The sequence below is a fragment of the Urtica dioica genome, chromosome 9 (genome assembly GCF_054948205.1).
Source record: "Urtica dioica subsp. dioica isolate 48M chromosome 9, U.dioica_male_clone48M_v1_H2, whole genome shotgun sequence".
NCBI classification, from domain to species: Eukaryota; Viridiplantae; Streptophyta; class Magnoliopsida; order Rosales; family Urticaceae; genus Urtica; species Urtica dioica.
Genome location: NC_142764.1, coordinates 20,731,882 through 20,748,711, shown reverse-complemented (window position 1 = coordinate 20,748,711; position 16,830 = coordinate 20,731,882). Strand labels below are relative to the sequence as shown.

Sequence of the window (16,830 nt, the reverse complement as noted above, 5' to 3'; positions counted from 1 at the left end):
GGTGTCTCCTCCTCTGCTATCAACAAGTTTCTGGGAAGAGGAAAAATTGTCACTGCCGATCGACTTCCCTCCTTGGATGTGATTGCCAAAGAGCTCACTAACGATGAGAAGAAGACTTGGCCTACTAAGGGTTCTATGTCTTCTTCAGATCTCTCGGCGAAATATAAGATTTTTAAATTACTGTCAAAATAGTTTACTGTTTTTTTTTTACTATATTGCTCTAACTAGCCGGGTATATTATTTTGGAACGCGGCTGAAACTCTTCAAAATATTATATTTGACAACTTCTCAGACGCGTCATGTGTACTACGTCACATAGTCAAGACATTGCATTTACTGATTGCTTACACACATGATTAAAACGTGGATTGCGACGCCTACCTATAATAGGAAGTAATGAATTGAATGGAAGTTATTGAGCAAAAAAAAAATGAATCGATTGAAAAAAAATATATATAATAAAAATTGGTCGAAAATTTATAAATTCGTCAAAATTTATACGAATTAGTCGAAAATTGTACGAAATTTTGGACCATATTTGTGTATGATATATATTTTGGAGTTTTTATGTCCAAAATATAAGATTTTTAAATTACTGTCAAAATAGTTTACTGTTTTTTTACTATATTGCTCTAACTAGCCGGGTATATTATTTTGGAACGCGGCTGAAACTCTTCAAAATATTATATTTGACAACTTCTCAGACGCGTCATGTGTACTACGTCACATAGTCAAGACATTGCATTTACTGATTGCTTACACACATGATTAAAACGTGGATTGCGACGTATACCTATAATAGAAGTAATGAATTGAATGGAAGTTATTGAGCAAAAAAAAATGAATCGATTGAAAAAAAAAAAGAAAAAAAAAAGTGTAATGAAATGATCAACGACTAACCGACTATTAGAATGCAGTAAACAAATAAAAGAGCCAATTGAGTGTTGGCGAGTGAAATAAAATAAACAACTCTTGAAGTCAGTTTTGTCAATGGTAGACATGGATATCGGTCACACCAGGTGATCACTATAGTTGTAGAGATCTCAAAGGATTAAGCCATGAATGAAACGACCTGGTTACCCGTGACTCTGTTGGCGTTCGTGGTTTTCTGCGTGGCCTTGAGCAACGAGTTGCTCAAGCGCTCTGAGCGGATGTGCAAGTGGGTGAAGAGGCAATGCACGTTTCTGGAAGCCATTTTAGCGGACATCACGGATGTGAAGAAAAAGGTGGAGGACATCAGGGCGAGGCGTTCGAAGCAGATTGTAATGTCGGAGCTGAGCAGCCTGGACGAAATAGCGCAGGCGCTGAGGGGGATCGCCGTGCAGGACTGGGTCGAGAAAGTCGAAGTCGTGTTGGATCTGGCAGAGAAAGCCGTCGAGAAATTCGAGGAGTTGAAGAACCGAAGCAACAAGTTCACGCACTTCATGGCTTTGGCGGACCTGATAGAAACAATCGACAACTGGACGGAGATGAAGAGTGCCGAAGTGGAGGTCAAGAAGCACGTGTCGAAGCAGAAGGAGCTGACCTGTAATCTGTGCATGTTGCTGGAGCAGACAAGGGAGAGGGTTTGGAGTTTGCAGGAGCGACCGGTGGAGCGGGCTTCGAACAACACTTTTCTTGCCACGAAAGTCAAGTTCGACGAGAAGATGGGCCAGGCTCTGGAGGGCCTCAAGGGGACGGGGATCCGCGGGAGGCTGGCTGAGGAGGTGAGGCTGACGGTGATAAAGGTCAAGCTCGTGGTCGCTCTCGTGAGAGATCTGAAGTTCTTGAGGCTGGAGAGCGCGATCGAGAGGGCGTGGGGAGAGGAGGCGGTTGCGGACATCAACGAGGCGCAGAGCTCCATCTTCGAGGCCACCGATGCCGAGGAGCGGACGGTGAGGTATCCGATCTTGCTCGGCTGGCGCAACTGGAGTGCGAAGAGCAAGATCAGGAGGAAGATCGCCTACTTCGACACCCGATTCTCGGACCTTTTAGACGCCAAGTCCATGTATGGCATCAAGTTTCGGCCGCGCATTTCGAAGAAGCTGATCCGGCGGCAGTCGCAGCGCAGCGGCTGCAAGATCCCCTCCATCCTGGCCGAGATCCGGGGGGAGCTGCAGAGAAAGTTCCCGGTCCCGGAAGAGTCGGATGTGTCGCAGGTGTGCAAGCTGCTGGATAAGCTGGATGGGAAACTCAAGAAGGAGAACGAGGCAGTGCACGCAAGGAATGCCTGCTTTGATCTCCTGGAAGATATGGCTTTGGAGGTTCGCAAGAAGATGATAGACTGTGGCGACAAGTGGGAGATGAGCGAAATAAAAAAAATATCCGCGGCGGTTGACAACCTTGAGAAGATGGTCCGCGTGTGCAGCATCAAGGCGAAGAAGGACTCTTGCTCCACCGTGGGCATCGATGAGGACGTTCACAAGCTCGTCTCGTCCCTCGTCTCGCTCTCCGGCGAGGACGGCGGCACCAACGAACCCACGGTCGTGTCCATCGTGGGAATGCAAGGGATAGGCAAGACGGCACTGGCCAAGGAAGTCGTGAACCACTCCTCCATCTCGAACCGCTTCAACAAAAATGTCTACATCGTCAGGTTTTCCGAAATGGACTCTACCTCCCGCGTGGCAGGCCTCCTGACCGCGGTTGGCGAGAAGATCTTGCCAACGCAGCTGCGCCCCAGAGACAAAGAATTGTGGAGCAGCGAGATACGGAGTTTCTTGACCACCCAACCCTCCCTCGTGGTCCTCGATGATCTTCCATCGAAGCAAGCTTGGGACACGCTGAAACCAGCGTTTCCCGTAAAAAGCGAGTCCGTTGTTATCGTGACGACAAAGTCAAAGGAGGTTTCCGAGCATGCAAATCCCAGACTGACTCACCGGATGCGGCTGAGGACAGAAGAGGAGAGCTGGGAGTTCTTCACCCAGCTGGTGCAATTCCCTTCGGACTCTGATTCAAAGACTAAATCGCTGGCGAAGAGAGTGGTGGTAAGAGCGGGAGGTCTTCCCGTTGCCATCATGCATCTCGGGTATTTGCTGTTCGGGAAGGAGCTCAAGGAAGCAGAGCTCAAAAAGGTGCTCGACCGTGACCACATCGCTTACGACCAATGGTCCGCCAATTGGGATGTCAACAAAGATAATTTTCAGTCCAAGCCCGATCTCGGGAAATGCTTCTCTTACTCCGAGTTGTTCCCGACCGACGTGCACATCGCGGCAAGGAGGCTGCTGGCTCTGTGGGAAGCATCTGGGTCGGTCAAGAGCGGCAAGGAGGCAAAGGAGCGTCTTGAAGATCTGGTCGAACACAACATGATTCAGGTGGTGGAGAGAAAGCGCAACGGCCAAATCAAGACGTGCCGCTTCCCGAGCACCATGAGAGAGATTTGGGTGAAGGACACCAGAAACAAGGCCGCTAAAGCCAAGTCGTGGTCCCTCTTCGCGAGTCATAATCGTCAGCTGGCGTACCGCTTCGAGGACCAGGATACCTGCGCCGCCCGCAGTGTCCACAGCCTCAACTCAAACGTGATCCTCAAAGAAGAGAAGTATCCCCGCACCATCATGTTCTTCGACACCAGCGATGGAAACAAGCCCAACGAGGACATTGGTAACTTCTTGCTCAAGGGCATAGCTAGCAGCCACAGGCAGTTCCGGGAGCTTCTGGTGCTTGACCTCGAGGGTGTGTTCAGGCCTCAGTTGCCGCGCACCATCGGGAAGCTCGAGAAGCTCTCCTACTTGGGATTGAGGTGGACTTTCATCGAGACACTCCCGGACTCGATCGGCAAATTGTCGCAGCTTCAGACACTGGATTTGAAGTACACCTTCGTGCAGACCCTCCCTCCATCCATCTGGAAACTTAAGTCGCTTCAACACCTTTACCTCAGCAAAAACTGCCGCATCAAGCACATACCGAAGCTCAGCTCTAGCTCCATGAGAAACCTGCAGACTCTGAGCGGCGTGTTTCTCGACCATGGAGGCAGTGCTTTGTCGAGCGGGCTCAATAAGCTACCGAACCTCCAGAAATTGGGAGTGACGATATCAAATTTGCCGCCGAAGCAGCATAAGCAGTTGGTAAAAGGGATAGCGCAACTGACCAACCTCAGATCTCTGAGCCTGAGGTCGATAAGCGAGAACGGAGAGCCTCAGGAGCTAAAGCTGGAGTCTCTATCCGGCCTAACAAGCCTCACAAACCTCTACTTGTTGGGAAAGCTGGAAAACGATACTGTATTGAAGGACCTCCCACAAAGCCTCACCGAGCTCACCTTGTCCGCTTCCGAACTTGATGGTGACTTTGTCCCAATGTTAATGAAGCTTAAAGGCCTAAAGTTTCTCTCACTGCTCTCCAAAGCTTACATGGGAACTCGCATGGTTTTCCACAGAGACCACTTCCCAGAGTTGCTGGTTCTGCAGATTTGGAGCCTGCCTAATCTGGAAATCCTGAAAATCGAGCTCCAAGCGATGCCGAAACTCAGAGAGCATGAGATTAGGATGTGCAACAAGTTGAGGACTACCAGTGGTTTGCCAAAATTGAAGACCCTCCAATAGTTGAAGCTCACCAACATGGCTCATCACGAAGAATTCATCGAGGATTATTTCGCAGCCGCAAGGGAGAACTCATCATCACAATATATCGTTCACTGTCCCAGCATCACCAAAAGTACGAGAAAACTGCTAGAACTATAACCCCGAATCACTTCTTATTAATCTGGTTGCAGTAATTTACAAGTACCACTGCTCATGAATGGCATGTTACCATTTTCTATGTTTAGTAGTGCTTCCAGCCTTCCAGGGAAATAATTAATCAGTATTATTACTTTGTCGTGTTTTCAATTTGTTACTATTTTTTTTTCACATTTTAATCTTGTTGCATGGATTTGGCTTCTCCAAGTCAAGTCTGCAAATTCTGCGAGGATTAATATTAATTAGGTGTGTCGAGTGGACTAAATAGAAAAACTATTATAATGCATAGTTGATTGAGGCTGGAATGTAGGCCTCGCATGCTTATTTCTCGTTTCATTCTTATTTAGACACTTCCAGTTCCATAAATGTTGCTTTGTGTTTCAAGAAAAATTGTCTAGGTGTATTTTCTGGTTTTTCACTATAGCAAATACTCTTTGTATTTTAGAGTTGAAATGTGTATTAGAAACAATCATATTGGGCTAAATTCACTTAAACAAAGTCGGCTTGGTAGAAGATACGCGTTGTTTTTATTATACAAATATTATCCGTAAAGAATCGAGTTCAACTAAGTTATTGTCTGATTATATCTCATCATCCTAGAGAGAGCTCAGTACAAATTTTAATATTTCAAGTTGAGGTAAAGTCAGAATATAATTAAGAACTTAATTTTATAAAATTTTATTTCTAGAAACTTTTGAGCTCCACCTCCACCAATGATTCTACTTCTAAGTTGTTTCTTTTCTCCAGAATCTGATATAGATTGCTATGAATAAACAAAGTATCTTTGAAGAAATAAAAATTAAACAGAGCATTTCTTTATTTTAATGGCTTAAGTTTTTATTATTAAAATGGAAACCTTAAGTTTGCATAATAGCCATATAGAAACTGTTGATGCAACTACTTTGCATTTATTGGCGATGTTTAATTGGCAAAATTGCTCATAAAAGGAGGACATCTGTTGCTGATGTGGAGTCGTCACGCGGCAGAGAATATTTGATTTGTTGCAGATTTTGTTGCGACATATTCTGCGACTTTCTCGGAGTCATCAAATATCCGCGAGATTTTCCAGGGATCTGAAGATACGATATCCCTGATACCAGCAACTGAATCACACGCCCTAATTTACTTCGAAGACTATATGAGGCGTCCTCCTTTCACACACCTTTTTTTGACGCTTTCGGGGAAACACTTTTTGAGAGATTTATTTTGAGTGTTTTAGCTGAGCTTAGAACGACCTGTGTTCAAGCTCTTAAGGTGTCTGTTACCTCTGCTTTGTTGCCTATATACGGGTGATTGTATTAGAAGCTAGAGGTTAGGTTTTTCCATTGTTCTTGTTGGGAAACACTTTTAGAAGTCTCGGGAGAGATATTATGTGGGAATCGAGGAGATCTCGTGCTTAGGGGGAGCCTAAGTTGCTGTTGAAGAGGATAGACGTAGGTTGGGTAGCTAGCGAGGGAGTCGTTGAGTGTAAAACCTTATTGTACCACGTTATCATAGTAGATTGCTTTCCACCGGGCAAAGGCCCTCCAGACGTAGGCACGAATTGCCGAACTGGGTTACCAATCCATGTGTTCTTTATATTTTCGCACTTACAGCTTTCTCTGTTTGATCACTCGAATTTTAGTGTTTGTCACAGAATCCGTCACAACATATTCTGTGGCATACGCACAGATCACGTAATTTCAATTGGTATCAGAGCAGTTCACTCCTCACCTTGAGTGTGATCCGTGGTGTTTACTGATCTGTTATTCGAGATGGATTTCATGAAGGAAGGTGCGTCGATCAGCCGACCTCCATTACTTGACGGCAGCAACTACTCCTATTGGAAGGCACATATGAAGGCGTTTATGAAGTCCTTGGATGAAAAGGCTTGGAAAGTGATTCTCACGGGATGGACTCATCCGACCACTAAGGAAGCCGATGGAAGCTCAACTCTCAAGCCTTAAGAACGTTGGTCCCTCGATGAAGAGAGACTTGCTAACTCCAACTCGAAAGCACTCAACGCCATCTTTTCCGCTGTGGACGCCAACGTTTTCAAACTCATCCACACCTGCGAGGTTGCCAAAGACGCATGGACAATCCTTCAAGTCCACCATGAAGGAACCGATACGGTACGTATGTCAAGACTTCAACTGTTAACCACAAAGTTTGAAAATCTCATAATTTGGAAGAAAGTGAAACTATTAATGAGTTCAATTCTCGTCTTTTTGATCTGGCTAATGAATCGTTTGCCCTTGGCAAGAAAATTCCCGAGGAGAAACTTGTCAGGAAAGTGTTGCGATCGCTGCCCAAACGATTCATCTACAAAGTCACTGCTATTGAGGAGGCCAAAGACATAAGGAGCATGAAACTTGAAGAACTCATGGGTTCTCTCCGAACCTTTGAGATGACGATTGATCCGGAGCCCAAAATGAAGGGAATCGCCTTGAAAGCGGACATCCATGAAGATCTTGCACCCCTCGACGATGATGATATGGCTAAGAATACACTCAAGAAGAACAACAAGAGCTACAATACTGCTTGGAGTGAACAAGAGTCAGAGGATAAAGATAGTCCCAATAACCACCTTGCATTCACCACTCAGGAAGCGACCGATCCTCAGTCTCATCAGGATGTCACAGAAAATGTTTCTGACAAATTCTATGACAATGCTTCTTCCAGTGAGAGTGATGTTGAAATATCATTGGAGTCTGTCTCACAAGCCTATCGTGAACTATTTAGTCGATGGACCGAAGTCATACGGCTGAATAAAAACCTTCGCACAAAGGTTACTGTCATCTCTTAGGAAAAAGAAGTGCTTGCCTCAACCGTTGCCTCTCTTCAACGATCACTCCAGTCAGAAAAGACACAACAAGATAAGCTTCTCTCTGAATTTAATGCTCTTAAAAGAAATATTTGTATGCTCAATTCAGGAACATCCAATCTTGATGATATTCTTTGCTTGGGGAAAGATGCTAGAAATCATCACGGCATTGGCTATGATGCTCGACAACCTAGTTCCATAACCACGTTTGTAAAAGGCAGCAAAAAACCAAAAGAGGCCGATGTCACAGAATATGCTGAAACACCTCATGTGACAAGACGCAATCGGCGACGTCGGGTTTGTCATTACTGCCTAAAGCCTGGCCACATCAGACCTTGGTGCTATCGACTCCATAAAGATTTGAAGAAGCAGTCTCAGAGTCAGAAAAAGACCGTTGCCCCTCCCGAGAAGATTTGGAGAGTTCGTGAACCAGACATCCGATGCAATGTCGCTTACACTTCACTCAGAGCTATGACGACCGAAGATTGGTACTTTGATAGTGGCTGATCCCGCCATATGACCGGTCAAAAGGATCTTTTGAAGAATATCGAGACTTTTCCTAGTCGCCATGTTACCTTTGGTGACGGGGTCAAAGGGAAAATCCTCGGTGTAGGCACACTGAATGTTGATGGTCTACCCCCTCTTGGCAAAGTCCTCTACGTGCAAGACCTTAAAGCCAATCTTATCAGCGGCAGCCAATTGTGTGATGCCAAGCTCTATGTCCACTTCAACAAGACTACGTGCAATGTGACCAATGCCTCCAACAATCATGTTATGATAGGTAAACGCTCCTCCGATAATTGCTACTTATGGGTGCCTCTAGATGTGTTGCCAGAAACCTGTTTGAAGACCAAACTCGAGGAGACGGACTTATGGCACAAGCGTCTTGGACATCTCAACTACCGCAGCTTGAATGACGTTATTTCAAAGGAAGCTGTTCGTGGTATTCCGGCTCTGAAGTACCAGGGTGGAAGGATCTGTGGAGATTGTCAGATAGGCAAACAGACCAAGATGTCACACAACATGTCACAACATCTTACTACGACACGAGTGCTGGAACTGCTCTATATGGACCTCATGGGTCCTATGCAGGTTGAAAGCCTGGGAGGTAAAAAGTATATTTACGTTTGCGTAGATGATTTCTCACGTTACTGTTGGGTGGAGTTTTTACGAGATAAATCAGAGATGTTCCAAGTCTTCAAGGCTCTCTGCTTCCGCCTTCAGAAGGAGAAAGCTCGTGACATAGGCAAGGTGATACGAATCCGCAGCGATCATGGTCGTGAGTTCGAGAACAATGCCTTTGCTGAATTATGTGAAGACAACGGCATCTCCCACGAGTTTTCAGCACCAATCACTCCCCAACAGAACGGTATAGTGGAGCGCAAGAACCGGTCACTACAAGAGATGGCGAGAGTCATGCTACACGCTGCCAATATACCTCTCAAATTTTGGGCTGAGGCATTCAACACCACCTGCTACATCCCCAACCTTGTTTCTCTCCGTGCCGGCACCTCTACCACATGCTACGAGATATGGAAGAGAATGAAGCCGAATATAAAATACTTCCGTGTGTTTGGAAGTCTGTGCTATGTGTTGAATGACAGGGAGCAGCGGAGCAAACTAGATGCTAAGAATGATGAAGGAGTTTTTCTTGGCTATTCAACCGCTAGTCGTGCTTACCGCGTGTATAACAAACGTACACGCTCCATTATGGAGTCAATCAACGTGGTGATCAGTGATGATATTACTCCCCAGACTCAGCCCACTCCCGCAGGTGATGATGAACCAGAAGCTGCAGATACTCCAACAGAGACAGAAAATATCACAGAAAATGTTCAAGACAGAAACTACAACATTGATCAGAACCGAGATGACACAGTATTCACTGCCACAGAGCCTTCAAGCAGAATCAAGAAGAATCATCCCTCCGCAGACATCATTGGAAACATTGACGACGGAATGCAAACCAGACGAGTTCCAAGAGTCAACTACAGAGAGATGATTGGGTTTGTCTGCTTCACCTCACAGATTGAACCGAAAGGGCATCAAGAAGCATTGAGAGACGATTATTGGATTGCTGCTATGCAAGACGAGCACGTCTCTACCGACCGACAGCTAGCCGACATCCTCACGAAGGCTCTCGATGCTTCTCAGTTCGAAGCACTTAGATCCGCCTTGGGTCTATGTGTTATCGAATCTTGAGTCATCACCTTCGTGAGCTATTTCCCTTTCCAAAAAAAAAGGAACAAAAAAAAGAAGAAAAAAAAAGAGAGAAAAAACAAAAAAAGAACAAAAAAAAATAAAATAAAATAAGGGGGGAATGTCGGCACCAGCCCCACCATCCACTTCCGCTGCTTCTACACATGCTGGAACCGCCTCCGCATCGCCTTCAGCCGCTGTTGATTCTGCAGACGAGTCTTCCGTCGGTTCTGCTGAGTTCTGAGACATGGTTGTTACTCTATCTTGGAGATGATGGGCTTTATGTCTTTTTGTTGATTGACCTGCGTTGTATTCTTTTTGTCTTAGACTTTGACTTTGCTTGTCTCCCGTTTCTTCAAGCATGTCTTTAGACAAAAAAGGGGAGTAGTATCGAGGTTCGTTAATATGTTGAGACTATGTTGATTACTCTTATATTTCCCATATTTTGTGTAATCTGTACTGATGCTCATCTTAGCTCTCCATATCTTGTGTAATCTGTATTGATGCTTATCTTAGCTTATCTTAGCGCGCTCGCGAGTTACACTTGAACCTCGCATTGGTTTTGACGCTCATCTTAGAGCGCTTGCGAGTTACACTTGAACCTCGCATTGGTTTTGACGCTCATCTTAGCGGGCTCGCGAGTTACACTTGAACCTCGCATTGATTTTGCCTAAAACATCGCCAAAGGGGGAGATTGTTGATGCAACTACTTTGCATTTATTGGTGATGTTTAATTGGCAGAATTGCTCATAAAAGGAGGACATCTGTTTCTGATGTGGAGTCGTCACGCTGCAGAGAATATTTGATTTGTTGCTGATTTTGTTGCGACATATTCTGCGACTTTCTCGGAGTCATCAAATATCCGCGAGATTTTCCAGGGATCTGAAGATACGATATCCTTGATGCCAGCAACTGAATCACACGCCCTAATTTGCTTCGAAGACTATATGAGGCGTCCTCCTTTCACACACCTTTTTTGACGCTTTCGGGGAAACACTTTTTGAGAGATTTATTTTGAGTGTTTTAGTTGAGCTTAGAACGACCTGTGTTCAAGCTCTTAAGGTGTCTGTTACCTCTGCTTTGTTACCTATATACGGGTGATTGTATTAGAAGCTAGAGGTTAGGTTTTTCCAATTTTCTTGTTGGGAAACACTTTTAGAAGTCTCGGGAGAGATATTCTGTGAGAATCGAGGGGATCTCGTGCTTAGGGGGAGCCTAAGTTGCTGTTGAAGAGGATAGATGTAGGTTGGGTAGCTAGCGAGGGAGTCGTTGAGTGTAAAACCTTATTGTACCACGTTATCATAGTAGATTGCTTTCCACCGGGCAAAGGCCCTCCAGACGTAGGCACGAATTGCCGAACTGGGTTACCAATCCATGTGTTCTTTATATTTTCGCACTTACAGCTTTCTCTGTTTGATCACTCGAATTTTAGTGTTTGTCACAGAATCCGTCACAACATATTCTGTGGCATACGCACAGATCACGTAATTTCAATTGGTATCAGAGCAGTTCACTCCTCACCTTGAGTGTGATCCGTGGTGTTTACTGATCTGTTATTCGAGATGGATTTCATGAAGGAAGGTGCGTCGATCAGCCGACCTCCATTACTTGACGGCAGCAACTACTCCTATTGGAAGGCACATATGAAGGCGTTTATGAAGTCCTTGGATGAAAAGGCTTGGAAAGTGATTCTCACGGGATGGACTCATCCGACCACTAAGGAAGCCGATGGAAGCTCAACTCTCAAGCCTTAAGAACGTTGGTCCCTCGATGAAGAGAGACTTGCTAACTCCAACTCGAAAGCACTCAACGCCATCTTTTCCGCTGTGGACGCCAACGTTTTCAAACTCATCCACACCTGCGAGGTTGCCAAAGACGCATGGACAATCCTTCAAGTCCACCATGAAGGAACCGATACGGTACGTATGTCAAGACTTCAACTGTTAACCACAAAGTTTGAAAATCTCATAATTTGGAAGAAAGTGAAACTATTAATGAGTTCAATTCTCGTCTTTGTGATCTGGCTAATGAATCGTTTGCCCTTGGCAAGAAAATTCCCGAGGAGAAACTTGTCAGGAAAGTGTTGCGATCGCTGCCCAAACGATTCATCTACAAAGTCACTGCTATTGAGGAGGCCAAAGACATAAGGAGCATGAAACTTGAAGAACTCATGGGTTCTCTCCGAACCTTTGAGATGACGATTGATCCGGAGCCCAAAACGAAGGGAATCGCCTTGAAAGCGGACATCCATGAAGATCTTGCACCCCTCGACGATGATGATATGGCTAAGAATACACTCAAGAAGAACAACAAGAGCTACAATACTGCTTGGAGTGAACAAGAGTCAGAGGATAAAGATAGTCCCAATAACCACCTTGCATTCACCACTCAGGAAGCGACCGATCCTCAGTCTCATCAGGATGTCACAGAAAATGTTTCTGACAAATTCTATGACAATGCTTCTTCCAGTGAGAGTGATGTTGAAATATCATTGGAGTCTGTCTCACAAGCCTATCGTGAACTATTTAGTCGATGGACCGAAGTCATACGGCTGAATAAAAACCTTCGCACAAAGGTTACTGTCATCTCTTAGGAAAAAGAAGTGCTTGCCTCAACCGTTGCCTCTCTTCAACGATCACTCCAGTCAGAAAAGACACAACAAGATAAGCTTCTCTCTGAATTTAATGCTCTTAAAAGAAATATTTGTATGCTCAATTCAGGAACATCCAATCTTGATGATATTCTTTGCTTGGGGAAAGATGCTAGAAATCATCACGGCATTGGCTATGATGCTCGACAACCTAGTTCCATAACCACGTTTGTAAAAGGCAGCAAAAAACCAAAAGAGGCCGATGTCACAGAATATGCTGAAACACCTCATGTGACAAGACGCAATCGGCGACGTCGGGTTTGTCATTACTGCCTAAAGCCTGGCCACATCAGACCTTGGTGCTATCGACTCCATAAAGATTTGAAGAAGCAGTCTCAGAGTCAGAAAAAGACCGTTGCCCCTCCCGAGAAGATTTGGAGAGTTCGTGAACCAGACATCCGATGCAATGTCGCTTACACTTCACTCAGAGCTATGACGACCGAAGATTGGTACTTTGATAGTGGCTGATCCCGCCATATGACCGGTCAAAAGGATCTTTTGAAGAATATCGAGACTTTTCCTAGTCGCCATGTTACCTTTGGTGACGGGGTCAAAGGGAAAATCCTCGGTGTAGGCACACTGAATGTTGATGGTCTACCCCCTCTTGGCAAAGTCCTCTACGTGCAAGACCTTAAAGCCAATCTTATCAGCGGCAGCCAATTGTGTGATGCCAAGCTCTATGTCCACTTCAACAAGACTACGTGCAATGTGACCAATGCCTCCAACAATCATGTTATGATAGGTAAACGCTCCTCCGATAATTGCTACTTATGGGTGCCTCTAGATGTGTTGCCAGAAACCTGTTTGAAGACCAAACTCGAGGAGACGGACTTATGGCACAAGCGTCTTGGACATCTCAACTACCGCAGCTTGAATGACGTTATTTCAAAGGAAGCTGTTCGTGGTATTCCGGCTCTGAAGTACCAGGGTGGAAGGATCTGTGGAGATTGTCAGATAGGCAAACAGACCAAGATGTCACACAACATGTCACAACATCTTACTACGACACGAGTGCTGGAACTGCTCTATATGGACCTCATGGGTCCTATGCAGGTTGAAAGCCTGGGAGGTAAAAAGTATATTTACGTTTGCGTAGATGATTTCTCACGTTACTGTTGGGTGGAGTTTTTACGAGATAAATCAGAGATGTTCCAAGTCTTCAAGGCTCTCTGCTTCCGCCTTCAGAAGGAGAAAGCTCGTGACATAGGCAAGGTGATACGAATCCGCAGCGATCATGGTCGTGAGTTCGAGAACAATGCCTTTGCTGAATTATGTGAAGACAACGGCATCTCCCACGAGTTTTCAGCACCAATCACTACCCAACAGAACGGTATAGTGGAGCGCAAGAACCGGTCACTACAAGAGATGGCGAGAGTCATGCTACACGCTGCCAATATACCTCTCAAATTTTGGGCTGAGGCATTCAACACCACCTGCTACATCCCCAACCTTGTTTCTCTCCGTGCCGGCACCTCTACCACATGCTACGAGATATGGAAGAGAAGGAAGCCAAATATAAAATACTTCCGTGTGTTTGGAAGTCTGTGCTATGTGTTGAATGACAGGGAGCAGCGGAGCAAACTAGATGCTAAGAATGATGAAGGAGTTTTTCTTGGCTATTCAACCGCTAGTCGTGCTTACCGCGTGTATAACAAACGTACACGCTCCATTATGGAGTCAATCAACGTGGTGATCAGTGATGATATTACTCCCCAGACTCAGCCCACTCCCGCAGGTGATGATGAACCAGAAGCTGCAGATACTCCAACAGAGACAGAAAATATCACAGAAAATGTTCAAGACAGAAACTACAACATTGATCAGAACCGAGATGACACAGTATTCACTGCCACAGAGCCTTCAAGCAGAATCAAGAAGAATCATCCCTCCGCAGACATCATTGGAAACATTGACGACGGAATGCAAACCAGACGAGTTCCAAGAGTCAACTACAGAGAGATGATTGGGTTTGTCTGCTTCACCTCACAGATTGAACCGAAAGGGCATCAAGAAGCATTGAGAGACGATTATTGGATTGCTGCTATGCAAGACGAGCACGTCTCTACCGACCGACAGCTAGCCGACATCCTCACGAAGGCTCTCGATGCTTCTCAGTTCGAAGCACTTAGATCCGCCTTGGGTCTATGTGTTATCGAATCTTGAGTCATCACCTTCGTGAGCTATTTCCCTTTCCAAAAAAAAAGGAACAAAAAAAAAGAAGAAAAAAAAAGAGAGAAAAAACAAAAAAAGAACAAAAAAAAATAAAATAAAATAAGGGGGGAATGTCGGCACCAGCCCCACCATCCACTTCCGCTGCTTCTACACATGCTGGAACCGCCTCCGCATCGCCTTCAGCCGCTGTTGATTCTGCAGACGAGTCTTCCGTCGGTTTTGCTGAGTTCTGAGACATGGTTGTTACTCTATCTTGGAGATGATGGGCTTTATGTCTTTTTGTTGATTGACCTGCGTTGTATTCTTTTTGTCTTAGACTTTGACTTTGCTTGTCTCCCGTTTCTTCAAGCATGTCTTTAGACAAAAAAGGGGAGTAGTATCGAGGTTCGTTAATATGTTGAGACTATGTTGATTACTCTTATATTTCCCATATTTTGTGTAATCTGTACTGATGCTCATCTTAGCTCTCCATATCTTGTGTAATCTGTATTGATGCTTATCTTAGCTTATCTTAGCGCGCTCGCGAGTTACACTTGAACCTCGCATTGGTTTTGACGCTCATCTTAGAGCGCTTGCGAGTTACACTTGAACCTCGCATTGGTTTTGACGCTCATCTTAGCGGGCTCGCGAGTTACACTTGAACCTCGCATTGATTTTGCCTAAAACATCGCCAAAGGGGGAGATTGTTGATGCAACTACTTTGCATTTATTGGTGATGTTTAATTGGCAGAATTGCTCATAAAAGGAGGACATCTGTTTCTGATGTGGAGTCGTCACGCTGCAGAGAATATTTGATTTGTTGCTGATTTTGTTGCGACATATTCTGCGACTTTCTCGGAGTCATCAAATATCCGCGAGATTTTCCAGGGATCTGAAGATACGATATCCTTGATGCCAGCAACTGAATCACACGCCCTAATTTGCTTCGAAGACTATATGAGGCGTCCTCCTTTCACACACCTTTTTTGACGCTTTCGGGGAAACACTTTTTGAGAGATTTATTTTGAGTGTTTTAGTTGAGCTTAGAACGACCTGTGTTCAAGCTCTTAAGGTGTCTGTTACCTCTGCTTTGTTACCTATATACGGGTGATTGTATTAGAAGCTAGAGGTTAGGTTTTTCCAATTTTCTTGTTGGGAAACACTTTTAGAAGTCTCGGGAGAGATATTCTGTGAGAATCAAGGGGATCTCGTGCTTAGGGGGAGCCTAAGTTGCTGTTGAAGAGGATAGATGTAGGTTGGGTAGCTAGCGAGGGAGTCGTTGAGTGTAAAACCTTATTGTACCACGTTATCATAGTAGATTGCTTTCCACCGGGCAAAGGCCCTCCAGACGTAGGCACGAATTGCCGAACTGGGTTACCAATCCCTGTGTTCTTTATATTTTCGCACTTACAGCTTTCTCTGTTTGATCACTCGAATTTTAGTGTTTGTCACAGAATCCGTCACAACATATTCTGTGACATACGCACAGATCACGTAATTTCAGAAACCTTAAGTTTGCATAATAGCCAACATTTAGTTAGTTATAGTTAATTAGCCATTGATTCTATTAACAACAATTAATTGACAATTTTGGCAAAATAATTTCCTCTCATTGACAATTAAGGGGATGGTGTTATTTGAAAAAAAAATGTCAAATCAATTGTCGTAAAAATAATCAATGGTTAATTAGCTATAATGAACTAAATGTTGACTATTTAGAAAACAATACGTGTGTTATGGCTTAATTACTTATAAATTTCTTAATAATATTCCAAGGGCTAGAATTTCTTGATAAGTTTGTGAGTCCATGAATTAGGGGTGAAATTCACTCTCTGCACTTTAAAGATCGAATTTTTATTTTTCAATTTTTTTCAAGAACTATTCAGTGTTTTGTTGCGATAATCTCACACAAGTGCACGAGTCCCGTTTTTGTAAGTAAATATGTCAAACCCACGAGAACTAGTAAATACTAACAATTTACTCTAACTAATATTGCAAATTGATTAAAAAATAATTGGAAATTGAAATTTGCAGAAAATTAAAATTAAATTAAAGAAAAGAGTAATTGAAATGAGTTAAGGGAAAAAATGAGAAAAAGCAAGGCCACGATTTCACTACGGACCGGCTACGATGACTTTACCCTTGCCTCGTTTCCTATGTTTCCAATCGAATTCACGAAAATAGTTGTTAGTGATGAGAACCTCGCTGCCTTTGCGATGAACGAAGCTCAAATCGTTGCGGAATTACGTGGGTTGCCTCAATAAGTCTTTGCTTCAATTTGGATGAAGGTTTGCTGTTTTGTTGTTGTAGGGAATTTTTTGGTGGTTTTTGGATAGTTTAAAAGGAAGGGTCGGTTTGGTGTTTTGGGTGGAGTGATA

The 16,830-nt window shown here is 44.3% G+C and overlaps 1 protein-coding gene across 1 annotated transcript; it reads left to right on the top strand.

Moving 5' to 3' along the window:
- Positions 1 to 1,058: 1,058 nt before the first annotated feature.
- On the top strand, positions 1,059 to 4,514 carry LOC149385687 (putative inactive disease susceptibility protein LOV1). Its single transcript, XM_089626388.1, has one exon. The coding sequence runs from the start codon at positions 1,059 to 1,061 to the stop codon at positions 4,512 to 4,514; it is 3,456 nt and encodes a 1,151-aa protein (XP_089482514.1).
- The last annotated feature ends 12,316 nt before the right edge of the window (positions 4,515 to 16,830 follow it).

Coding starts and splice junctions, on each gene's coding strand:
- LOC149385687 (XM_089626388.1), top strand. CDS start 1,059: ATGAATGAAACGACCTGGTTACCCGTGACTCTGTTGGCGTTCGTGGTT.